The sequence below is a fragment of the Remersonia thermophila genome, chromosome 1 (genome assembly GCF_042764415.1).
Source record: "Remersonia thermophila strain ATCC 22073 chromosome 1, whole genome shotgun sequence".
In the NCBI taxonomy this organism is placed as follows: Eukaryota; Fungi; Ascomycota; class Sordariomycetes; order Sordariales; family Chaetomiaceae; genus Remersonia; species Remersonia thermophila.
Window position 1 is genome coordinate 1,781,259 of NC_092217.1, and position 24,363 is coordinate 1,805,621.

Genomic DNA, 24,363 nt, shown 5'->3' on the forward strand with positions numbered 1-24,363 from the left:
TGTAATGAGTCGAGTTCGAAGCAGCCCGGGAACAAAAAGGCCCCCGGCCGAGGATGGGAAGAACAGGGTCGGCTGAGGAAAAGGGACTCGCTACGATGGTGCTCTCGCAGCGAGGGACTGGGGTTTGTTGTGGGAGGAAGGGAAAGAAAGCAGGAGGCCCGAGGAACCTGGCAAAACAAGAAAAAAAGAAGGGATCTGGCAGGGTGGCAGAGGACAAGTTTGGGGCGGCTGCGTGAGGTTAAAGATTGGAATCCTGGGACCCACTTTGTAGCAACCCCGAGGCGTTCGCCCTCGTCGTGCACTTGCGCGATGCGTCAAGATTGGTCCCGTTGACCCCAGAAGGCTTGTGTTGCACGTTGACAGGCGCAAGGATGGGCCTCTGGATTTGCTGCGGGAGAGGCGGGCGAGAGCAGGGGGGGGGAGGCCAGAAGCGACCGGAGCGGCAGCAGCTGGCATGGGCCGCGGCGACCACCTGCCGGCACTGGCAAAGGCAGCTGGGCTTGGGCCTTGGCCTTTTGGCTGGGCAAAGCCTTTGGGGCGCGGGCCACCGTTCCTTCGCTTCCTGTGGAGCCCCTCCCCGGGGCACCCGACCTGACTAAGCCGATGCCGACGCCTGTCCCCACCTGGCCAATCGCCAGCGGCCGGCCGGGAAAAAGAGCGCAGCTGGCAAAACACACGAACAGGATGCGGAACAGAGAACACCAGAAAGTGGAGCCGACCTCAGCAAACCTCTCACGCCAATTGCTTGCAGTGAGGGTTCTTGGAGCCAATTGACCTCAACTTCCCGACGACTACATCGACGCCACCACCCACCACCGAGGTCAATCGGGGTCGTCGCCAACAGCAGCCCGTCGCCCCGCTTCTTTTCCGACATCTTTCCCCCGCCATGCTGTCCAGAGCTGCCCGCCCGGCGTTGAGGGCCGGTGCTGCCGTCTCGTCCCGGTAGGTGGAATCTCTCTCACAAAAGCGCATATTGTGGTCGACAGGCCGGCGAGCTGGTGGTCGGGCGGGATGGGTTTTGCTATGGCATGGACTCGAGCACCTGAACGGAGGAGAGGGCCACGGAGCTTCTGCACGGGCGGGCGGGTGCATCAGTCTGAAAAGAGGGAGGGGGAAACGTGGGAGAGAGTGTGGTCGTTCATGGATGGCACGAACCCCGGCTAACCGACGACCCCATCCTCAGAGCGGTTGCGCCGTCCGCCGGCTTCGCGACGCTGCGTGAGATCGAGGGCCGCCTCAAGTCGATTCGCAACATCGAGAAGATCACCAACACCATGAAGATTGTCGCCTCGACGAAGCTCACCCGGGCCCAGCGCGCCATGACCGACTCGCGCAAGTACGGCGAGACCAGCAACGAGGTGTACCAGTCGGCCGAGACCAAGCCCCTCGAGGGCGAGGGCAAGAAGAAGCTGCTGGTCGTCTGCAGCTCCGACAAGGGCCTGTGCGGTGGCATCCACTCCGGTCTCTCGCGCTACATCCGCCGCCGCGCCCTCGAGGACTCCAACTTCGACCTCGTCATCCTCGGCGAGAAGTGCCGCACCCAGCTGCAGCGCACCCAGGCCAAGGAGATTGTCCTCAACTTTGCCGGCGTTGGCAAGGACATCCCCACCTTCGCCGAGGCCCAGGCCATCGCCGACCAGATCATCAACTTGTCGGGCGACTACTCGGGCGTCGAGGTCATCTACAACCGCTTCATCAACGCCACGAGCTACGAGCCTTCCTCGATCCCGGCTTTCGATGTTGAGGCTTTCACCGCGTCCCGTACGTCGTTGCTCTCCTTCCAGGGCATCAAAGGCTGAGCCTTCTAACCACCCTTCGCAGCCAACTTCGCCGCCTTCGAGGTCGACGAGGAGGTTCTCTCCAACCTCCGCGAGTTTGCCCTCGCCAACTCGATCTACTGGGCTCTGACCGAGGGCCACGCCTGCGAGATCTCGGCCCGCCGCAACGCCATGGATGTGAGTTTTTGCTGAACCGCTCCCCCTCGTGTCCGCAACACTGACCCCCTTCCCTTCCACAGAACGCCTCCAAGAACGCCGGCGAGATGATCGGCAAGTACCAGATCCTCTTCAACCGCACCCGCCAGGCCGTCATCACGGGCGAACTGGTCGAAATCATCACGGGTGCCGTCGCCTCGGAGGAGATGTAAGCGTGGTAAATCCGGCGTGATTCCCCATAGAGCAGAGGGAGGAGGAGAAGAGGAACGACAGGGCGTAGGGCGTGGGGCTGGGGCTGGGGCTGGGGTGGGAAAGAACACGAACCAGCGTCGCGGCAGCATTGACAAGCAAGCGGCTTGTTTCTGCTCTGCGTCTTCCCTTTGTATATCACAGACAGCATGTTCCTTACCGCCCCTGCTCAACACTGCCCACCCCCCGGGTCCGGTCCCCCTTCTCAGTGTACCAACCAATGTCATTCCGAAATACAAAAATATTCATTGTCGGTCTGTCGTCCTGTGCCACTTGCACGACCCGGGCTTATCGTCCTCCCTTACCCATCGGACTCCCAACAGCCAACCCCTGGAACATGCACAGGTCAAGACAACGATGGAGACTCGGTCAGGTCTTGGAGAAGCGAACAAGCTTTGTACTCATACATTGTCTCACCATTTCAACTATACCTGTAACGAGGACTGCGTAATCCCTGATTCCCAAGATCGATGCCACAGACCAAGATTGGTGGTGGCCTTGTTTTACCGAGTTGATGCCATACTTGTACACAGCTGCCGGCAGGGTTAGGGTCTGTCGGATGATGGGTCTCTTCGCGGCCGACAGCATCAACTTCATCTTACAGGCTCTGGCCTCCACTGGACATCATCATACCATGAGTACCATGACAGAACGACGAGCCTCCCCCAGCCATTGACTGCGCGAATTGAATCATGTCTGCGAGCGCAGGTCCCAGCTAGTTTCCCGATATGTACGCAACCAGTCTGCGCTCGTTGGAGCGCTTGGGGGCTCGCCGCGGCGGCGGCGTTGTCGTCAAGAAGAGCCTTCCGCCCTCCTCTGAGGCATTCCGCAGCCAGCGACGCCTCAAGAGTTCAAGAGCGGCACCCTTGCAAATTGTCCGCGACAAATCTCGCCCGCCCAAAGATGTCGCCGTGCTTGGAGGCGGCCTAACGGGCCTCTCGACGGCCTGGTACCTGACCCGCACTCTCCCCAGCGCCCGTATCACCATCTACGACTCCCGGAACCGTCTCGGCGGCTGGATCGAGACCGACGACGTTCATGTCAGGGGGGCCGACGGCAGTGAAGGGACCGTGCGCTTCGAGCACGCCGCCCGCATGATCAAGCCGCAGGACCAGCCGGGAGGCCAGGTTCCGCGGTGGGATGACCTGGTCTTTTTCGACCTGGTGAGCGTTTGCTCCGTGTCCGCCGAGCTGCCCGACGACGGCTTGCTAACGGATCCTAGGTCTCGAAGCTCAAGCTGGAGGATCAGCTGATGTCCAACCAAAAAGGAGAGGAGAAGCTCCGCGGATACATTTACTATCCTGACCACCTCGTCGGTCCGATCCCGGCCCAGTTCAGGCCCTTCAAGGACCCCCTCGGCACCCTGCGGATCGTCTACAGCCTTTTCACCGAACCTGTGTACGACGGGTTGGTTCCCGCGCTCTTGCATGCAGCGCGGACCAACATGGCCCAAATTCAACAAGACCTGGCCTCGCGTCGCACCGACATGTCGGTGGGTGAGTACATGTCGCACATGCTCGGGAGCCGCGCCCAGGTGGACAAGATGTTCTCGGCCATCATCCACGGCATCACAGGAGGCGACATATGGCAGACGAGCATGGCCTCCGGGCCCTTTGCTGACAGGCTGAGACCCGCCCGCACCCGCGACATGCCCGTCACCGCCCGCATGGTGTGCGAGGCCGACTACAACATGATGCGCGAGCTAGCGCGCGACGAAGCCACCTTCGAGCTTGCTTCGCGCCACCTTGGCTCGTCGGCGCTGTGGTTCCGCGACGGCTTCTCAACCCTTCCCAACGCCATGGTCGACGCCCTTAAGAAGAACCCCAAGGTTACGATCAAGACGGGGGAGCCGGTGACGAGCCTGGCGTATCACGATCAGCTAGACAAGATAGCCGTACGTTTGCCTGGCTGTATCCATCTTCTCGTCTGGCCGAACCGCAAGTCTCCTAACAGCTTCCGCATGCAGGTCACTAGCTCAAAACACAACCAGCCCGTGTTGTACGACAAGGTCGTGTCAACCATCTACGCCAAAGACCTGGCCAAAATGGCCGGGAACCTTCTCCCCTCGCTCGAGCAATCCACCGCCGTGACCATCATGCTCGTCAACATTTGGTACCCCATACCCAAGCTCAACTTCCCCTACCACGGCTTCGGCTACCTCCTGCCCCAAGCCCTGGCCCCCGAAGCCAACCCGGAGTGCGTCCTGGGCGTCATCTTCGACTCGGACCGCGAATACCCCGTCCCTACGCCTGCCAACCCCCACCCCGCCGCCCGAGGCGCCGACTCCCACCAAGGCACCAAACTCACCGTCATGATGGGCGGACACTACTGGTCCGACCTGCCCCGCTCCTTTATCCCCGACGAGGCCGACGCCAAGCGCCTCGCCCTGGCCGCCGTCCAGCGCCACCTCAACCTCCCGCCCGAGCTCGCCGAGGTCGCACACACCCAGGCGACCCTCTGCATCGACTGCATCCCGCAGCACCTCATCGGGCACGCCTCGCGCATGGCCAAGGCCCACGGCGAGCTCGAGTGGGCCTTCAAGGGCCGCCTCGCCGTCGCCGGGCAGAGCTACACCAACCCCGGCGTGCTCTCCTCCCTGCGCGCGGGAAGGGACGTGGCGGTGCATATCGCCCGCGAGCACTGGCCGCACGAGGGAGAGGCGGATCGGCGGTCGCGGGTGGAGGAGCAGCAAAGGCAGGGGATGGTGGTGGAGCAGGATATGGATCCGGTCGGGGAGACGGGATTGCAGAGGTTTGCGAAGGTGCCAAGCTATGGAGAGGTGCCAACGGTGCTTATACCGTTGAGGTATGAGTATAAGAAGAAGTTGTTTGTGAGCAGGGATGGGACTGTGTTGCCGAAGCACCGCAAGGATGAATCCAAGGAGGAACAGGTACGGGGGCAGCAGGGCCAGTAGGAGTGGAGGTGGCGATGGTAAAGATGGAGTGGGTTTGGATGTTCATGATGCTCGGGGCTTCTCGTAGCCACCGGGCTTGGGTTCGGATGGGCGGGCTGATCAGAAATGCGCGGGCATCCTTCCCTTGGGACGTGGCTTAACGAATGTGTGTTGATAATACGCTGTACATCATCAGGACGCACGGCTCAACATGTGCTGGTGGGTAATGGGGGGTACAAATGGGTATCCAAGAGAGAGGAACACCAACAAACAACCGATCGACAACCTCTGTAAAGCGCCACGCCTTGTTCATCACCCACAATTCAACCGCTCGAGGACCTTGCGCTTATACTTGAGTTCTGGTATCATTAAACTACCTCAAGTCCCCAACCTCGGACACCCCAGCCTTGCTAAATGCCGAACCACCGACCCGCCCTCTCATGCCATGAATGTCAAATGTAAACAACCTTTCCTCTCGTTAGCCCCTGTTTCCTTATGATTTCTCCCCCCCTTCTCCCCCCACCTCCAAGCCATGCATGGCTTAGATCACCATCGGGTGTAATGCTTGAATCCTCCCTTTCCGCGATCGCGTTACCTGAATGTCGAAGATAGAGACCCATGGGGATATCACAAGTGTCCCTCTTGCGATTTACCTCTTTATCGCTGTTGTTTTGTCTACCAGCCGAAGTCAAAGTTCAACGTTCAAAGGCCCCTCCCTCCTAACCTAGCCGGGCCAACGTAAAGAACAACAAAGAAGAAAGAAAAAATGACCAAAAAGTATTGCACATAATGTGTGAAGGATCCCGTGCCATTCCATACCGTGCGTGCGTGCGTGCGTGCATACGTGCGTCGTAGAAGCGGGACGGAAGTATGGGGGGTCGTCGTCAAAATCACCATCCACCGCACCATCTTCCTATCCAACTCAAGAAGGAAACCTATTATACCGCTCCCCTTCTCCCAACCCCTCCAGTCCCACCCTGTCGCTGCGTCCAGGAACAAACCTAGACGTGTCACCATCACTACCGCCACCGCCGCCAGTAGCAGCCTGACCATTATCACCGGCTCTGCTCATAAAGGATGGCCGCTCCCTCGGGTCCTACTCGAGGACCACGACCTGAGCATTCTTAGTCATCCCGCCACCGGGGCCCCGCGGCTGGCCTTGTGCTTGACCCTGAGCTGCGAGCTGCGCCATGTGCTGCTGATGCTGCTGTTGCTGGAGCTGCGGTGGCAACATCCGCGGCTGCTGAATATGCGGCGGCGGATAGCCTTGTTGCTGCTGCGGGTGATGAGCGAACCGGGCCTGTGATCCCGGTTGCTGCTGTAGCGGAACAGGCTGGGGGTGTTGTTGTTGCTGTTGTTGTTGGAGTTGGAGTTGCTGATGTTGCTGCTGGAGTTGAAGCTGTTGCTGGTGGTCCTGGCCCGGTGGCAGGGTTTGGAGGCGCTGGGGCGGTTGCTGGAGTTGCTGGAGCAGGTACTGCGGAGGAGGGGTTCCGACAAGCGTCAAGATGGTGTCGCTGATAGTGGTGAGCAAGACGTCAATGCCGCCGTCCCAGGATGCTGCGGCGCTGTTCAGAAGGCCCTTGAACCCTTTCCCGCTTGCCGACCAGACGCGCTGCTTGAGGAGCTTGTTGAACTCGTCGTTCTCGTTGTCGGCGTTGGCATCGGTCTTGGGGCGGGAAACATGCCAGAACAAGTTGCCGCCCCTATTGCGCGCCTTGATGTCGATGTGTACCCTGCGAGTGGCGGCTCCAGAGAGGGTGAAGCGCAGCGCCACCCAATCAAGCGTCTTGTGGAAGACATAGCAGGCGCCCTGAGCCTTGCTGAAGGGAACATCCCACGTATCTTGCACGCGCTCTAGGGTTTGGAAGAGCGGGAGAGTAAAGACGAACCACCTAGGTAACCTCTTGAGCGTGGAAGCCCCGTTCGCTGCTACCCGGAGGTAATCTTTCACACGCAGATGCGGGTTTCCGCGCTCCAGAATGACATCAATCTCCCCGTCTTTGGAAAGCTTGAAGATGGCTTTCCATCTCCGGTACTTTTCCGGGTTGGCTGGAGGCTGCTGGCCAGCCTGCGAGGGCGGAGGGAGACCGTAGGTGAAGGCAACCTCGGAGAGGGTGATGCGTTCGGCAACGGCGGCCTTGCCGGCACATTTCAGGGCATCGACAATATCTGCCAGGCAACTGAGGACACGGATGCGGGCCTCCAGAAGAGGGATGACATCCTCTCCAATCTCTGGTTGAAACCGCAGGGTGAACTGGCCAAGCTTGGGGTCGTAGAACACATCCCGGTCCAGCGTCCGCTGGAGGAGCGTGAACTTGACAGGGTTGGCCACGGCGAGTTTCGCCTCAACCATGACCCTCGACCATGACCGCTGCTGTTGCGTGTCCGTCCCGGTGACAAATCCTTGGAAACCGGATATCGGGGCGGGTGCGAGGCCTTTCCACTCCACAATAACGAACTCCTGTGCCCAGGCGTGGCTCCGAGGTTTGTCCGAGGCGCTTTTGGGGGCGAGAAGGTGTGATATCCGCACACGCGCCATCGTCCGCCTGCTTGATAGCGATGCATCGCCGGGAATGCGATCGACAGGACCCGGCGTTCCAGTCGGGGTGCCTGTTGGAGCTGGCGTACGAAGAGCCTTGATCTGCGCCATGATGCTGGCCGTATGCTTGGAGAGGTGCTCGAAGAACACACGCGACTGGTGTAGCAAGTCCGTTGGGGGCTGAATCTCGGCGAAGGTGTTGATGTACTTTCCATGGGCGTGCGTTTCGCGGGCCTCGGCCGTCCGGTTCAGACTTTGTCCTTGGGTTAGCATGCTTCTCAATGCCAACATGTTGCCGAGAAAAACTCACACTTCAATCAACCACCAGCGGTCGCCGCCGAGGCTCATGCTGAGAATAGCAAACCACGACGGATCCCAGCTGGTATTGCGCAACCATACCAACTGGACGCCCTCCCGAGACGCCGGGGCGCGCTTGAAAATCTGGTTCTTCACCTCGTCTAACGGCAGCGGAGCGGTGTGCAAGACCTCCCATCCGGACTCCTCGGCGCGCGCTCTCAGGCGGTCCGCGGTGTAGAAACACCGGAAACGCTCCAGAGCAATGGGGGCATCCTCGACACGGTTCTTCATCGAGTTGAACCTCAGCCGCCAATCGCGCACAAGGGCCGGGGGCGGATTTAGGAAGTTGAAGAAGCCGGTCCACGGGCTGAGGCGAAGGACAGCATCCTCTTGCCCGAGGAGGCGCATAGAGAGCTGAGAGCTGAGGGGATTCTCGGCCGATACTTGTAACGCCAACCTCCCCTCTCTCTGTGCATACCGAGGCTTGGCCGCGAGCTTCGCGTAGATGGACGAAAGGAGGAAGTCGACGTGCTTCGAAATGACCGTCATCAAAAGCTGTTCCACCGAAATGTTATCGGCATCGAACGGGATCTCGGTGTCATCGACTCGCTTGCCGTCCCGGAACCACTGGGCGGTAAGATGACTTGGGGTTCCTGGGTCGTGAAACCCCTCTGACGGCTTTCCGCTGTTCACGCCGAGGATGATCCAGCTTGACGGGCCGGCGGATTGTGCCCAGTACTGTATCGAGAGACAGCGGTTCAATCTCTCGACCTTCAGGCTGCCGATCCACAGGCCGCTCTGCCTGAGCAGGTTGGCCTGTCGCTCAAACTCGCCAATCTTCGTGGTGAGCGTGAGCTCGTGCAGGAAGTTGTAGCACCCGGACAGGCCCTCGTCCCTGAGCAGCGTGTTGGCCTGGGCCTCCACGTATGCCCTGGCTCGTTCCGAGAGTTCTGGGGGTGCCGGATGGAAGAGTGGCCGAAAGTCCAGGAACCAGAACTGAGAGTTCTCAAACTCCTCGTCGAAAATGGTCAAGTCCACCTCAAACTCTCCGGGAACAGTGAAGGTGACTCTGCCATTATCGATGGCGTACTTCCTCCATGGAGACGGGAGGTTCTCGAACTCGTGGAGCTGTAGCCTCATGTGTAGCGTCACATCGATTTCGTTGAGCCAGTGTAGCTTTTCCTCGGCCTTCAGCGGAGGATCCGGAAGGTACCCGAACTGAGCGGCGGCGTTAGCATATGTTGACCATAGCAGCAGGCGAACGTGGTAGAACTTACATCCGGCATCCAATGGACAGCCCTCCCACCAAGAACTTCGAGGGCTGTCTTGAGATCCGGGCTCGGCACTTTGGCATAAACCATTTCGTCCTTCACCTTGATCATGTCCCAGAACACTCTGGTGTATCGCTCCAGCTCGATGGCCAAATGCTGCCTCAGGTCAATGAGCTTGCCAACTTCCTCGGCATTCCGCGACCATTCAGTGATGACGAGTGCCTTGACCCATCGAGAATGAAGATCTTTGATGGTATTCAGGATCATCGTCTTCTTCTCGAGACTCTCGGGCGATGTATCCTCAACGAGTTGACCGTTGACTGCGGACTTGAGGTTTCCATTCACACCACCAGCGGCGTTTCCGTTAGCACCGCCGTTCGCTGTGACCTCGGGCAGCGGTTTGGAGGCCAGATTAAGAACGAGCTCCTGGAGCCTGCCGTGCGAGAACTGGGCGAGCCGGCTCAGCAGCAGGCCGAGAGGCATAATCTCGGCCGTGATGTGCTGAATCTCATCGGGGAGCTCGCCAAGCTTGGCGTCTGGCGGGACCTTCAAGTCCCGCCCGTTCTCGCCGGCCATAGCCGGTGCATCGCGGAATCCTTTGCCGCTTGGCGAGTCCTCCCGTTTTATTGAAGCACCCTCTTCTTTGACGCCATTCACAATCGGGGCTCGGTCATTCTCGGCGCGCTTGTCACTGTGCATGCTGTATTCCATGCTTAAGGCCACTCCCTGAGACGGAAAGCTCCCTGCACAGTGGTGCCAGCGGCGCGCTCGTCCAGTGGCAAGCGATAGTCAGGGAACGGATGGAAAGGTCGGTCGAGCTGTCCCAAGCGATGGAGGAGGTAAGCGCAGGATACGAAGTGCCCGATGGTCGATGGAACGTTCCGAGACTAAAAAGGCGCTATGAATCTCGCAGATCCCGATGGGTTGTGGTCGGCCGGTGCTGGGAGGCGATGCCTGGAGAAAGAATAGAGAGGAGGATGATACTGAGAATGAACCGGCGGGCGAGGCGGATTCGTATGGACCTCCATGCGCTCGATCGTCGAGTCCGTCGCGATCAAGGGGCCGAGCTATGGCGGGTGCGAGGGTTGTGTTCTCTCACAGTTTGTGGTCGATGCGAAGCCAAAGCTGCCGACGCGAGAAAGCACGGGTGACCGAGATCCCAAGACGATGGTAACCGTCGGAGGTCTCGGCGCGCAGCAGAAGCCCGTTCGCGTGTGTACCGCAACACGTGCCGATTATCGAGTTGATGGGCTCAGAGGGTGCGAGGCCAAGGGATGCGATGAAGATGGCCCGGCATCCCTTTCCACGCGTTCGCTTCGTCGCCGCGCTTCAATGTCGTGGTTCGAGGCGTCGTTTCCGATGCGCACGGCGTGCGGAGCAACGTGCGCTCTCTCTTGTCGTCGTCGTGGTCGTTGTTGACGACAGAGATTTCCGATCGGTCGCGAAAAACCCCGTCGCCGTTGTCCCACCTTCTTCCGCCGCTCGTGGATGTTTCCGGTCGTTGCCAAACTCGTCGCAGAGGCGAAGCCTTGCTGTCTCTGGTATCGTGGCGTGTGGGAGCAGCGCGTGCCGTGAATGCGCCCGAACTTGCTCGTTGTGTCGCGGTCGATATTCGGGTCGGGTCGTCGCGCGTTGGATGGAAGTGATGAGAGGTTCCAGGTTTCGATGTGCCGCCGCTCACTGGCGTCCTCAAAGAAACGGATGCATGCCTGGAAACAGGGGTGGAGCCCCAGTCCCGGTCTGCCAGAACGGAGGACCCGACTCTCGGATGTCCTGGCGCCTGAAAAGTTAGGCATTACATACAAAGTGGGTCCCAGCAAGGGGTTCTGAGTGGTTCTTATTGGTTGGTCCAGTGAGGCGACCCCCAGCCCGTCTGGCCTGGCCGTCTGTTGGAACCGGGGACACAACTGAGACACAATACGTTCGTTACAGTACAATACACAACGGTAAAGTTCAGAAGGAGGAACAACATGGTCGCGTCCCCCTTCCCCCAAGACACGCTGGACGGAGGTTAACATAGGTATCTATCGATTTTTGGGTTTGACCACCTGGTACCGTAGAATAGGTACCCACCTCCGACATCCAAACAATCTTGACGCATGGTTAAAACCGACATTACCTTCGGTACTTAAGGCCATGGTGCCACGGCAGTGGCTGCCATCTCCGAACGGGCGCATAGCGCCCAAGATATCTGGTTTGAGGCAGCACCCCTAACTTCAAATGGTTACGTCACTTTGCGATTACCAAAGGCCCCATGCGAACCCCGAGCATGTGGTGGGGGAATTGGAATGCTTCGTAATTTTGCTTCCTCAAGGCACCTTAAAACGCGGTCCTTCCCTAGCAATCACAACCTGACTAACAACAAGAAAAAAACAAAAAGGAAAACAAGAAACCAGCTGAATAACTGCAGCAAGACTTCGCAATGACCCGTGATAGCCATTACGCCTGTCGTCTTCTGCCAGCTCATTCCTGCCCTGCCTGACCCGATGACATAGCTCTAACAATGATTCTCCTCCTTGACCCCGAGGAGGATGCCCAGCTTCCTCCACTCCACGCCTTCCTAACACCGCCCGACGCAAGTCGACGGGATCTCGACCGTCCGTCCAGTCGGCGTTTGTCGTCGGTTGCTCAGCTGTGCCGAGAGCGGCTTAACCAGTGCTCACTCACCCTGGCCCTGCCAGGCATTACCGGCATGAACGATGCGCTACTCACAACTTGTTTCCCTGGGCAGCCGAGGTAGTCGGCCACTGATAGCCAGCAGCATCGCTGAACTTGTAGCCGTACGATGACGTGAAGTCATCGAGCACGGCGGGGCCGCGGGAGCCTGAAGACGGGGCGTTAGCGAGATCCCATTCCCTTTCACGAACGCCCAGTGGCGTGGCTTACCGTATGGGTACTCCATTGGGATGATCTCCTTGTTGTCATCAAGGTAGTGGAGCAGCGGAGTAAAGATCCTCCAGCTCGCATCGAGCTCGTCGTCGCGCACAAAGTTGGAGTGGTCGCCCTTGAGGCAGTCCAGGATCAACGACTCGTAGGCCTCGGGAATCTTGAGGTCCGAGAACCGCCTCCGGTAGGTGAGGTCAAGCTCCGTGACGACCGTCTGCATCGTCAGGCCTGGCAGCTTCGAGTTCATCTTAATGTAGACGCTCTCGTTGGGCTGAATGCGCATGACGAGCTCGTTACGCGGAATGTCCTTGAAGATTCCAGACGTGACGTCCTTGAACTGGACGCGGATCTCGGTCTTCTGCTCGTTCAGCGCCTTGCCAGCCTTCATGATGAACGGCACGCCGTCCCACCGCTCGTTCTTGATGTAGACGACGAGCGCACAGAAGGTTGGGCACCGCGAGTCCTTGGGCACGGTGTCGTCCTCCTTGTACGCCGGCTTGCTCCCGTCGAGCGACTTTCCGTATTGCCCAATAATAACGTTCTTGGGCTCGATGGCTGGAATTGCGCGAAGGACGCGCACCTTCTCGTCGCGGATATCCTCGGCCGAAAAGGAAACCGGCCTCTCCATGGCCAGCAGCGTCAAGACCTGGAGCAGGTGGTTCTGCATGACGTCACGGATGATACCGAACTCGTCAAAGTACCCGCCGCGCCCCTCCGTGCCAAACGGCTCCTTGAACGAGATCTGGACGTTGTCGATGTGGTGCCTGTTCCACGTCGCGCCCAGGAATGTATTGGCGAACCGAAGGATGAGAATGTTCTTCACCATCTCCTTGCCGAGGTAGTGGTCGATCCGGTACAGCTCGTCCTCCTTCCAGTCTGGCTCGAGCGATTTCTGAAGCTCCCGGGAGCTTGCTAGGTCCTTGCCAAACGGCTTCTCTACCTGTGGCGGTGTTAGCGGTTGGTATTGTGAAGGGGCGAAGGCCCAGGGCCCGAGGTCGACTCTGGCATACAATGACTCGGGCGATGCCGTTCTTGGGATAGCAGCACTTCTTCAGGTGCTGCGACACAATGGTGAAGACACTCGGCGGAAGCGCCATGTAAAACAGCCGGTGCGTCTCTTTCCTACCCCTCTCGAGGTCCTCGAGGTGCTTGTTGAGCTGAAGGAACGACTCGTCCCTGTCGTACTGGCCCGACACGTAGGTGCACAGGTTGCTGAACTCCTCTAGCTGCTGCTCGATATCCTTGGTAGGCGTCTTGATGTACGATTTGATGCGGCGGATGTACTCGTCGTGGTCCATCTTCGTCCGGGCATAGCCAACGATCCTGATGTCCTTGGGAAGGAACTGGTTGCGATACTATCATGGCGTTCGTTCAGCACCTCCGTCCTGTGTCTGGCGTTGCAAAGTTTGGGAACCGCGTCTACAACTTACAAGACCGAACAGAGCAGGGAACTGCAGCAACGCGTCAGCCCAATGGGTTCTTGCAAGGTCAAAGGGAAAGAGGGGGTTGTTGCCCGCATCGCATGGCGACAGAACATACCGTCTTCTTCTTGGCAAGGTCGCCCGAGGCACCAAGGACAACAATGACGGTGTTCTCCTTGAGCTCGACGGCGCTGAGATGGCCGTTAGCGTCCATTTCTCGTATCCCATTGCCCGTCGCAAAACAACAGGAAGCTTGGGTGCTCTCATGGCGGCATGTCGACGCGATCGCATCCAACTATCCTGGTCCGGCGTACTGAGCTCCACTGGGGAATTGCATTGTGTCATATAGAAACTGAGGGGCGCTGCCACTCACCCGCCGGCAGCGTGCGGATCAACAGCCATGTTGTCGAGGGGATTCGGACGATACCGGTGCAGTGAAGGATATATCTGAAGGAGAGGCCGTCGATGTCGTCTGAAGGGGTTTTTTGGCAAGCAGGGCGAAAGGTTGTCGGGTACGATTGGGGAGTCGGATGGCTGATGGGGGGGGGGGGGGGGGGGGAAATAAATCAGAGTCCGGTCCAGGAATCCAAAGTTCGGGGCTAGTGGTATTTCAAGCAGCAGGGGCGAGCGATGGACTTTAGAGGGGTGCGCAAAAGAATGGGGGAGCTTCCAGGTCGAGCTTCAAAGTGGCAGGGAATATGCGACGAGGGGCAGGCAAGCTTACTCAGGACCCCGCCTTTACGTACATGGTTTTCTTTGCCCTGAACTCCAAGAGGGGAGCGTTGACCGGCCATCCTAACCATTGGATCGCTTTCTCCCTGCTCCGACTTGACCTCCGGAACTGCCGTCCCCCCACCACCACCACCGAGAATGGCTTGTGGGCTGAGGAACCCTGGATCGACGCATGTCAAGCGAGGGAGGGAAAAGGACACCACGCTCATCTTCCCTTTGGTGGCTGCGGCCGGCCGGTTCTTGAATGCTGCTCCAACTCGGCCGAGTTCTACGCACCCGGGACGACAGCAAAAGCACCTGCAAGCACCTAGGTATTTAGTTATTGGGCATGGACGATCACAACGTCAAGTTGGGTTCGAAAAAGATAACTAACTGGCATTTTACCCGACCACGTCCACTCTTTGACCATCGGCAATGGGATGGCCAGTGTTACAAGCGTTCTGGAACCCGTGTGCTGGACGCAGCGTGGCCAAACTTGACAATCAGACCGCAGTGGCTCTGAAGTTCTTCTCTACGGTGCGCTTACCACGGATCACCTCATACAAGCCGCATTCTTTGGAAGTAGAGAGCTGTCAAGTCCCTGGACAAAGTTGCGGGGCATCTTTCTGTCGACGGGCCTCCCGCCCTCTGCATGCTTGGTGGGATGGTGGGGCTGAGGCAAACACCCATGTCCCAAAATGTGTTTGAAGTGGGATGCTCTGTCGATGATCCTCACGTTGGCTTTGATTCATATCCCAACAAAAAACCCCGGATGCCCTCGTCTTCTGTGTCTTTGCAAATGGGTGCGTGACGTGCATCAATTGTGGATACACCGATGAGAGGTTTTCCCCTGATTGAGGTTACGCTGGGAAAAACGGGTTCAGCGCAAAGATGTACGGAGAGGCAACGGACGCCGCGGAGGTTTCACAACCAGGTCAGGCGAGCTGCTAGAGGTTCGTGCCCATGGAGCGGCAGAATCCCGTTCCCCCCCACGCATGTGTCGCTCCTCATCGCGGAGTTTTGCTCCCGGGATCAGGACACACGAGTTTAACCATCCATATCCACGGACACATGCGTTCACGGAGACCTCAGAAACCGACCTAGACCTCCATCCGTTGTTTGCAACCTCTGATAACGTATGCGACCACGTTGCTTCTATCTCAGCGGGGGCCTTGAGGAGAGAGATTGGGCGAGTTCCAGTTGTCAACATCCATCCCTGACGAGACTGGTACGTACAACAAATGATCACGACATGTCAGGACGCCCATGGTCCCGGGCGCCCACCGACGGTAGCTTTTGTGAGCCAAGGCGGAAAATTTAGCCTTTTCTTCCCTGGGTGACTGAAGAAAGAGCTTAATGACTCCGACATCCGGCCCGGCTTCGCAGAGTTGCGGTCACAAGACGGTGGAGTCTTCCTGGTGTTGGCGCGTCTTCCCAAAGCAGCCTTACAATTATCCGCGCTCGGTGGAGCCGAAGAATTGGCAATGGCAAAATGCGAACACTAGCGATCGTGCCGTTTGGCTGGGCTTCCTGCTTGCTCCTGCAAAGTTCTCGTCAAACGGGCCTTGGTTTGTCAACATTGGATTGTTGCTGAGTTCCTGGCGTTCGTCCGATACTGTCTGAGAAAAGCCGCGAAAATGATGTGGACAGGAATATGGGTGACATTTCTGACTTAGAGCTTACAAATTGACCACTGTGAAGGTCCTACCTATTGCGAAAATTGTCAATGCTTCTGGAGCCTCTGGAGGGTGGGGATGGAATCAGGGCAGGTCGTTGCGCGGGACGGGCTGCTTCCAGATCCAAAGCGGGGCCGTTCCATTGCATCATTTGTGGCTGACACCGTCAGCCACATCGTGGCGTGGCTTGGCACATGGCAAGGAAGGACCGGACCCACAGATAATCCGGCCCCGCAAAAAGTACCACTCACGAGCCCTACAAGCCGCACCATGCGAATTTTCGAAATCGCTTGGGGGTAATCGAAGAGCCGAAGTCTCAACCACGTCGCCCAACGCCGGACCTCGAAATCAGCACGACAACTCTGCTGAACCCTTGACCGTGGCCGGAACCGATTGATCGATTGGGGTTGCTGCACATCGACAAAATGCCGTCCGAGTCGGGTCATAGACGTGAGCCAGCCCAGCCCTTTGGCCTCTTGCAGCAGCAGCGTCGCGAACACCGGCCGTGATGCCGTCGCGAGACGCGTGTTGCTGTTGCACCAGGCCCGTTCGCGTTGTTGGAGTTTTGCTAACTGTGCTTTAGTTTATGTTAAGTGAGTACCGTTCCGACCCCGACGAACGACTTGCCTTGCGATCCGATATCCCCACGGGATTGTGCGACTTGCGAATATCGTCTCGCGGGAGCGCCGACCAGCAATCAGGAACGAACGACTGACGGCGATTGCTCTGTAGGGGTCGCCACCTGAGCTACCAGCGTAGCCGCCGCACCGTGCACCCGAAGACCAGCCTGATCAAGATTGAGGGCGTCGACGACACCGCCGCTGCCAAGTACGTTTGACGAGCCGGATTCGAAGGACCACACAGGAGATTTGGGAATTGACACGGGATGCAGCTTCTACCTCGGCAAGCGGGTTGCGTATGTCTACCGGGCTCAGAAGGAGGTGCGCGGCACCAAGATCCGGGTCATCTGGGGCAAGGTGACGAGGCCACATGGTAGGGACCGAACGTAACTTACGGCTTTTTGGGGTTGCTTTCGGCTGACTTGGGTGAACAGGCAACTCTGGTGTCGTCCGGGCGAAGTTCAGCACTCCCCTTCCTGCGAGGTCTTTCGGCGCGTCTGTTCGCATCATGCTCTACCCCTCGACGATTTAAAGGAAATGGGATCAGGCCGGAGTTGGTTGGTCAGGATGGTTCGTGATTTCAGTGCATCAGGGTTTTGCAAGGCTTCGGCAGAGACGTGAGTCTTGCGTCTAGCATTCAAAATCAAGGCAAAAAAATACCAACATGACGACGTGCCGTTGAGGATCCGCTACATCGACCGGGTGCAAGACAGTGCTTCATCATGGGGAATGCGGAGGAAGAGGGTGCGCAGAAGACTGGCGTTGGTTCTCTCGTCCAGGTCATCTTGGAAGACCCATCGTCGCTCCGGACCGACACGGAACGTCCGGCTGGTGGTTCACGTGTGGTGGAGGCAGAGGCTGACTCTACGGGAGACCGCTTCCGAGCCGTGCTGCGGCGGACGCGAGACAGGGGAGCTCTAGTAGTCAATCTCGACAGATCACCGAATCCAGATCATTGAATCCGCCCCAAGGTTTTGGTCCGTTCTGGTGCGTTCAGTTTCCAGGCATGAACAATGTCTCGGTATGTTGTGGTGTGTGTTGAAGTAAGGCAGGAGGGTGAACACCAAGACGGCGGGATTCACCAGGTACGGGGACAACGGAATCCCATCCCCGGGGCTCCGGAGGACTTGCCTTGTTGGAGAGTCTGGGTGCGGCCGCGGGCGCGTGGCTCTGGCTCTCGCTGACCCTTGTGCGTTGCGGGTTGATGCACCAGTGCGTAAGGGTCCGAATTTCCTGCCGCGAGGCGGGATGCGGACGAGCTGAGTGGCGGGCTGGCGGGCTGGACGCGCTGAACGGGCACAACCCGTTATTCGCGGAGGCACCCGTCTGGAGGCCAGCGGAGCCAGTCCGGGGTATTTTCCTTAACAAGCGGCAGCGAGTCTCATAACACCCGACACATGAAGGTAAGCGATCTGCACATTCGCCTGCGGGGGCGTTGGACCAGCTTGCGAGCCCCCGAATGATGGATGAGCGGAGACATGGATCGCGATCGGCGTGTGTGACTGCGGCACTCGTGTCTGCCCGCGTGCTTCTAGCGACTCATGACGAAAATGCCATGGTGCCGGAGAAATACATAGCCTCTTTCTCCAGAACCCGGGAGGACACAGAGTGTCCAGGATGCTCTTGTTCTGATGTCATCTCTTGCAGGTTGGAAGCTCGACCGCAACGCACCACGGAATGATTTTCCAAAAGTTTCTCTGGCTATCAAGTAAGAGAAGGAAGACGGCAAATGGTGGTGTTGAAAGCTTCAACCCACAGCTCGTCTTGCCAACCCTAGCTACCCACAGTCCCAGGCGTGTGCCATGCGGGCGCAGGCTGAAGTGGCGATAGACTTGATGAGAGTGGAAGAGTACTTTTCTTCGCTTTCTGATGCGGCGGTTGACGCAGGAAGCCTTGGGAATCTTTTATTAGGCGCTTCTGATGAAACCTTGCAATGCTTCCGATGTCTATTCATATCTCTTCGGGTGGGACATTGAGCGGAAAATGAGGCCGTCGTCTTTAGCTCCGTTCATGCCTCCCGGAGGAGAACATCCAAGTCTGAGACGCATGACTCGAAACCAAGTTGGTTGGCGGCCTCGAGGAGGCATGGCAGCAACCCATGCTTGGCCGAACTGATCATGTTGCTGTACTCAGACGTGCTTGTGAAGGCAAGCAACCCGGGTGAGGTCAGTGGTAGAGTAGGTAGAAGAAGTCGATCCTTGGACCAGGGGCGGGAACGGGTCGCCTCGATGACGAGTCCGACACCCACCAACTCTTTATGCGTGGTCCCGGGTTTCCAAAGTCAACCATTCTCCTCAAGTCGGCTCCAATCAGATCGCCAACCAGAGGGTGTCATCCTGGGAAAACACGCGGGGAGTCTCGACACATCTTGCAGAACTGCTGTGTAGCATACCATCGGGAGCCGTTACCCTGGGTATGAACTGCTGCCAGGAGAACGATCTACGGACTGTCCGACCCCGAAAGCTGAGCCATATGTCTCAGCTGAGAAGGGTTCAGGCAAAGTGTGGACACAGACATAGGAGGAACTCTTGAGGCACTACTTTGAAGCGGTCATGGGTCGCGGTGAGCCTTCATCTCTACGATGAGAATCATTTCACCAGTTTGTTTCTCTTGCCCGCTGCCGCCTCGAGGCTCAAGGCGTTGGCACGAGTTATCTGCAACCCGTCTGGCTGGCGGGGTAGTTACCACAGTATGGTGCACAACGCCGTGGTCCCCTTGATGACTGCATGGCTGCAGATGGTGTTAAAGTTGTGGCGTGCAACTAGGCTGAAAAACCTTCGACAGGTAATGTTTGGGGAAAGATCATCGGCTATCAACGCCCACACGAACGCCTCAAACAGGCGGAAGAGGGGCATTCAACGCCTCCTTTCCTGCGCCAAGCACAGTCGAACCAGTTGGTTGGTTGGGCGTTCTTCTCCCATAGTAGTAAGTGTGACAGAATTTGTGGGAGAGGGGGCCCAATCTGTGCCATGCCGAGTTGCTCCGTAACACGGGCTGGTCAGGCCATCTGAGGCACAGCAACCTGGAGGACTACCGCTGGCTGGACGGGAGAGGCGGCGCTCAACGCCGGATTGCATGAACCGGGAGGCGTGGGAAGGCGGCCGATTAACCTGCAGCTCCGAATTAATTGTTTTGGGGGTTTGCCCTCGAACCATAAAAACAAGACAAGAAGTTGCCCACTACCATGGACTCGGACAGCGCGTTCGCGCACTCGCGAGGTTGGTATGCATTGAGATGGTTCTCGCGATCTTGCAACTGCAGTTGACTTGGTTCCACCGACTTCCAGGTTTCATTTTTGGCGAAGTCGCCATCTCGTGTTAAAACGTCGGGTTCGGCTTTGTTTGCTTGTCGGTGCCGCTTACGATCGGAGCGTTGCACTGAAAGCGGCAAATGAAAACAGGGGAATCGCGAGAAACAATCGCTCGGCCTGTCCCCAAAACATGGATGCCACCACATCAGGCCTTAGCACCCGCCAAGCGTGCCGCCAGCGCATCCGGAGGCCCGCAGCAGCATTTAAATTACTGCCGCTCGCCGGGCGCGTTATCTGGTTTGGTCTCGTCGATGTAGTCTGAAACCTTCCGGCACCATCGGCAGGTCCCTAACACAACCGGCGCTTTTGTTTTCGGACCCGCCGACCTTATCACCGCGGCAGCAGCATGCATCTTGTGGTTCCACGAAAGCACCCTGGGGGCCAGCCTTGGCTTCAGACCAACCCTCAAGCAGCAACACAAGAACACAATATCCCCAGCCAGCATCTGCCACCACGGCGTTTTGTTAACGTTTTCCTGTAGTGCCAAAAAAACAAGTAAGATTGGTACATAATCCTGGACTGTCAGCCAAGAGCCTCGGAAGGGCGGCTGATTGGGGTACCTGTCCCGGCCCTCTATGCTCATGGATGCAACACCTCTTCTCGGCAGCAAAGTCGTCCAAAGCTCGTATTCCATGTCGCCTGCCTTGATATTCCGCCACTGCCAGCTGCAATAGCCTCTGTGCACAGAATCCCTCGGTTCGACAACCCGAGCTGCAACTCTTTCAACAGAGTCGGATATCGAGCGTTTTAGACAAGCCTGGCCCTCAGTCTCAACCCCTCGATAGCGAGAGCACCTTTCAGAGACATCAGCACCAGGATCCTGACGTCAGTGGGCTCCAGTTGTTGTCGTATTCCGTCCTTGCTCATCCCCCGTCGCGCTCTCCACAGGGCGCTTCTAAGGTTGCAGCTAGGTGGGGCGATTTGACTCGCCCCCACTCTGGATCCCTGTAGCTAACTTATCGCGGGCCCCCGGTCGCTTTGGTGAGCCGATCAGACAACCAGGTGCGGCGTCCCGTTCTCTTGGGCCGTCGATTCTGTCGCCTTCCAGTTGTCTTCTTCTTGCACCTCCAAACTTCTCAGCCACCCCTCCAGGCTCATCAAAAACCCAGCCGCTGGAGAATTGGCATCCTCACCTTTTCTGGGACAAGGTTCTGCTCTGGACCGCAAGCCAACACTTTGAAAGACGACGCTATTTCTACCTTGATCGTTACCACCTTTGCGTCAAGCGCGACAGTGGGTCTGCAAACCACCACCCCGGGCCCTGGCGCTGTTCTCAACATCTGAGACCCCCAGCAAGAAGCCCATATTATCCTCCCGCCAGACCCAGCTAGCTTTAGACCAGTCGCTTGAAATTTCAGGGCTCTGGCAAGGATTCGTTGAGCTGGAACCTCGCCCAGACCCGCAACACCTACCAGAACAAGGATCAGAGATAAAGTCCATCTCTTCCCGCCGTTTGTCACCATGGCAGTACCGAGCAACTCTCCTCCGCCGGGTCCCCCGTACCAGGCCTCACCGCCGCACCAGGCCGCCCCGTATCAGGCCTCGTCCCCACAATCATCTCCGTCGCACCCGGCGCAACAGAAGGTCAAGGGCAGGAGATCGAGGACGTTCAGCTTTCTCTCCGACAAGTCTCGCAGGAGCTCGCAGAAGATCGACTTGCATGAGACATCCGCCGAGAAGGAGGCCAGGCGACTTCACAGCAAAGCAGACCCGACCCTCGCCATCCAAGAGGCTGAGCCTGGTGAGAAGCTGTTCCGAGAGCGACCCATTTTGCACGGTCTCTAACGATTAAGCAGCCGAAGTCGCCGCAATGGTCGAGTCCTCTCTTGCGCCCCTGAGAAGCATCCAGCATAAGGATGCTTATGGCAACCCGATACGTACGAGACAAAAACTTCGCCGGCGTCGTCGTGGGCAGTAACGCTGACGAGAGCTCCACATCTAGTTGATCCGGACCGCTCCAACCCCACCCGCAGTCGCTGGGAACGTCCCTTGGAGACAATCCGGAGTTTTGAGGCGGCCATTGATGGCGGATACAACCGGAGATCCATCGTTGCCCGTCAAGGTACGATTGGGATAACCTGGGAGGAAAGACGTGGGTCATCGGAGCTAATCGAGCTTGTCAATGCAGATGAGGGATCGGCAAACCGGGGCCCCAGCCGACGGGCGAGCTACCACTACGGCAGCGGCAGTAAGTATATCTCCAAGCCTCGTGAAGTGTGGAGGGGTGGCTGATGTGATGTGCGTAGATGGCTACGGGGGCCGTTACGCATACGACAACGGATATTATGGAAGCCGCCCGAGTTCGGTCATGTACAGCATGGGCGCCGACATGAGCGCACCCGACCTGGTACCCGGGCCGGTGAGATACCGCGAGAGCTACTACGAACACCAGCCCGGCTATGGTGGGTATCCGCAACAAGGATACAACCGTCGGGGCCGGATGCCGAGGATGCCTCCCCCGGAGCCGCCTTACGGGGCTCCCTACCGGCAATACAGCCCCCATCGCGACTACGCGCTACCGAGCAACCACCGGTCCTACGAGACGGTTACTACTGCTTCCGGGAGTGGCTCTTCTGCAGAACCGGCGGGATATCAGACCGATCCGACGAGCAGCGACAACAGCTCCATCGAGCGCGCGCAATCGGTACCGCGGAGGCCATCGGAACAAGCGAAAGATTACGGCACGAGCCATGGTCAGGGCCCTTCCTATCAGCCACAACCGAGTCTCGTGTCGCCAACTCCTGCCTCTGTGCCAATATCCGGGGCTGTTATTCACCATACCAACGGCACATACAGCATTAAAAACACCTCCAGCAACCTCACACCGCCCCCGCCGGTCCCTGTTAAGAACCAGGGAACCGTGCTCAGGAAGCCGGTGGCAGCCAGCGCCGTCCAGGAGGTTCAACAGCCAGCGAAGCCGGAGAAGCGGAAGAGCTGGCTTGCTAGGCGGTTCAGCAGACGCGGGTAGCCGCCGCGGTCTAGCACGGAGAGTTGAAGCATGGTTTTGATTCCCCTGTGTTTCGTTGTTTTTGATTTGATACCCACCTACCTACGACCCGCTTTCTTCTTTTTCTTTAGAGGGTCATCGCCGGCTCGGCTGGCGTTGGCGTCGAAGGAAGGAAAGAAATCTATTTGATTGCGTTGCAGCGTTACACCTGGACACAAGTGCTAGGGAGAAAGAGAGGGGGTTTGTGAGACGGATTGGACAACACTCATTGACGGTTTTCTCTTTCATTTGTTGGCTTTTTCTCTGTACATCAATGGTTCAACCATGGCCAAGCTGCGGGATCGCAAAGCGGGATAGGCTCGTGTGTCGGGGGGACGAGGGTTTATAATACAGACGGGCCGTATAGGGTTCATTCATGACAATCATGACGAAGTTTATGGGAGGGCTTCTCGAGGGGATTGCCGGCTTTCTACTGTGCCGTTTTCGTACTAACCTGGGTGGAGAGCCTCCGTCGGTGACGATGGTTGATGAGTGGTGTACTTAGGAATCTCCGGCTCCTTGAGCACCATCGTGCGAAGAGATTAATTAATGGACATGGCCCGGGTTGCGTTTCCTCAGAGCGGGGCATTCCAACTGTTTTATGATACCCAGGAGGACTTCCCCTAGTATCCACGAAACCAAAGTCAACCCATAACCTAGAACCAACAGGATTCACTGCCGAAGAGCCCGACCTTAATACAAGATGAGAAAAAAAACTCCATTGCCTTCTTGCTCACTGATCCTTCTTCCCTTCTTTTGCTTTCGCTTTGGCAGATGCTTCCAGCTGATCCGATCTGTCCTCGGCCATGGCGAGGAAGATATATCCGATGACCACCATGTTTGCCACTATGGCGGCCAGTGAAGCCGCATAGGTAGAGTTGCCTGACAACCACAGGTCAGTCCAATGAGCGCCGCTGCTAGGACGGTGAGCTGTCGCCAGTGAGAATGTGACATACCGTGAAATACTCTGTCAACCGTGAAGAAGTAAGAGGCAATGGGCAGGCTGATCATGGCCAGGGTGGTGGCGAGCAGTTTGATGATGACCGATCTGCCGGTTGCATTAGCCATTGGAGACAAAACGACAGAGCAGCTGGTCGGTTCGAGGGAGACTTACGCTGGCACGGCGGGTGCGATGTCGGACTTTTGGTCCGCTGCTGGGCTAGCGCCGACAGTGTCATCCTTCTCGAGGAGTGTTTTTTCTTGGGAGACAATCCTCCGGGTGGCCATGGTTGATGGGGAATGGAAGCGTTTGACGAGGAAGGATGTGAAATGACGGAAAACTAAGGATTGAGTGGCTACGGGAGCTTGACAAGGCTCACCACTTCAAGATCATAAAATGTCCAGTGTTGGATCCCCAAACAAACCGGACCGGTTGTCGTTGTGCTGTGTTGGAGGTGGCACGGATTCCCGACCCTGGCCAAGATGACATCGACGGCCCACGCCTGAACGGGACGATCGATGGCTTGTTCACGTGTCGACGCGCAGCGATTGCAGGGGGGCTGGGCGCGTCGCCCCGCCAAGTTACGCGTTGTGGGGCCTGATAAGATAAAGGTTTGGTTTCTTTCTGGGT

The 24,363-nt window shown here is 57.8% G+C and overlaps 7 protein-coding genes across 7 annotated transcripts; 4 read left to right on the forward strand and 3 right to left on the reverse strand.

The window, feature by feature from the left end:
• Nucleotides 1-886: 886 nt before the first annotated feature.
• On the forward strand, nt 887-2,146 carry VTJ83DRAFT_498 (uncharacterized protein; the record flags this gene model as incomplete). Its single annotated transcript, XM_071011528.1, has 4 exons — nt 887-942; nt 1,184-1,761; nt 1,822-1,955; nt 2,018-2,146. 4 exons carry the CDS (start codon nt 887-889, stop codon nt 2,144-2,146), a joined length of 897 nt encoding a protein of 298 aa, XP_070869851.1.
• A 765-nt stretch (nt 2,147-2,911) lies between these two features.
• VTJ83DRAFT_499 (uncharacterized protein) lies at nt 2,912-5,097 on the forward strand (the record flags this gene model as incomplete). The annotated part of the gene is made up of 3 exons (XM_071011539.1): nt 2,912-3,346; nt 3,406-4,077; nt 4,150-5,097. The coding sequence occupies 3 exons, from the start codon at nt 2,912-2,914 to the stop codon at nt 5,095-5,097; spliced, it is 2,055 nt and encodes a 684-aa protein (XP_070869852.1).
• A 1,075-nt stretch (nt 5,098-6,172) lies between these two features.
• Nucleotides 6,173-9,894, reverse strand: VTJ83DRAFT_500 (uncharacterized protein; the record flags this gene model as incomplete). The annotated part of the gene is made up of 3 exons (XM_071011552.1): nt 6,173-7,868; nt 7,926-9,130; nt 9,190-9,894. 3 exons carry the CDS (start codon nt 9,892-9,894, stop codon nt 6,173-6,175), a joined length of 3,606 nt encoding a protein of 1,201 aa, XP_070869853.1.
• Nucleotides 9,895-11,811: 1,917 nt separating this feature from the next.
• On the reverse strand, nt 11,812-13,892 carry VTJ83DRAFT_501 (uncharacterized protein; the record flags this gene model as incomplete). The annotated part of the gene is made up of 7 exons (XM_071011563.1): nt 11,812-11,815; nt 11,896-12,007; nt 12,070-13,009; nt 13,080-13,424; nt 13,500-13,520; nt 13,609-13,681; nt 13,864-13,892. 7 exons carry the CDS (start codon nt 13,890-13,892, stop codon nt 11,812-11,814), a joined length of 1,524 nt encoding a protein of 507 aa, XP_070869854.1.
• Nucleotides 13,893-16,302: 2,410 nt separating this feature from the next.
• Nucleotides 16,303-17,029, forward strand: VTJ83DRAFT_502 (60S ribosomal protein eL33; the record flags this gene model as incomplete). Its single annotated transcript, XM_071011574.1, has 5 exons — nt 16,303-16,327; nt 16,461-16,470; nt 16,610-16,705; nt 16,770-16,870; nt 16,932-17,029. 5 exons carry the CDS (start codon nt 16,303-16,305, stop codon nt 17,027-17,029), a joined length of 330 nt encoding a protein of 109 aa, XP_070869855.1.
• A 4,239-nt stretch (nt 17,030-21,268) lies between these two features.
• VTJ83DRAFT_503 (uncharacterized protein) lies at nt 21,269-22,775 on the forward strand (the record flags this gene model as incomplete). The annotated part of the gene is made up of 5 exons (XM_071011585.1): nt 21,269-21,548; nt 21,604-21,684; nt 21,750-21,869; nt 21,936-21,995; nt 22,054-22,775. 5 exons carry the CDS (start codon nt 21,269-21,271, stop codon nt 22,773-22,775), a joined length of 1,263 nt encoding a protein of 420 aa, XP_070869856.1.
• A 751-nt stretch (nt 22,776-23,526) lies between these two features.
• VTJ83DRAFT_504 (uncharacterized protein) lies at nt 23,527-24,020 on the reverse strand (the record flags this gene model as incomplete). The annotated part of the gene is made up of 3 exons (XM_071011596.1): nt 23,527-23,675; nt 23,750-23,841; nt 23,908-24,020. The coding sequence occupies 3 exons, from the start codon at nt 24,018-24,020 to the stop codon at nt 23,527-23,529; spliced, it is 354 nt and encodes a 117-aa protein (XP_070869857.1).
• Nucleotides 24,021-24,363: the final 343 nt, after the last annotated feature.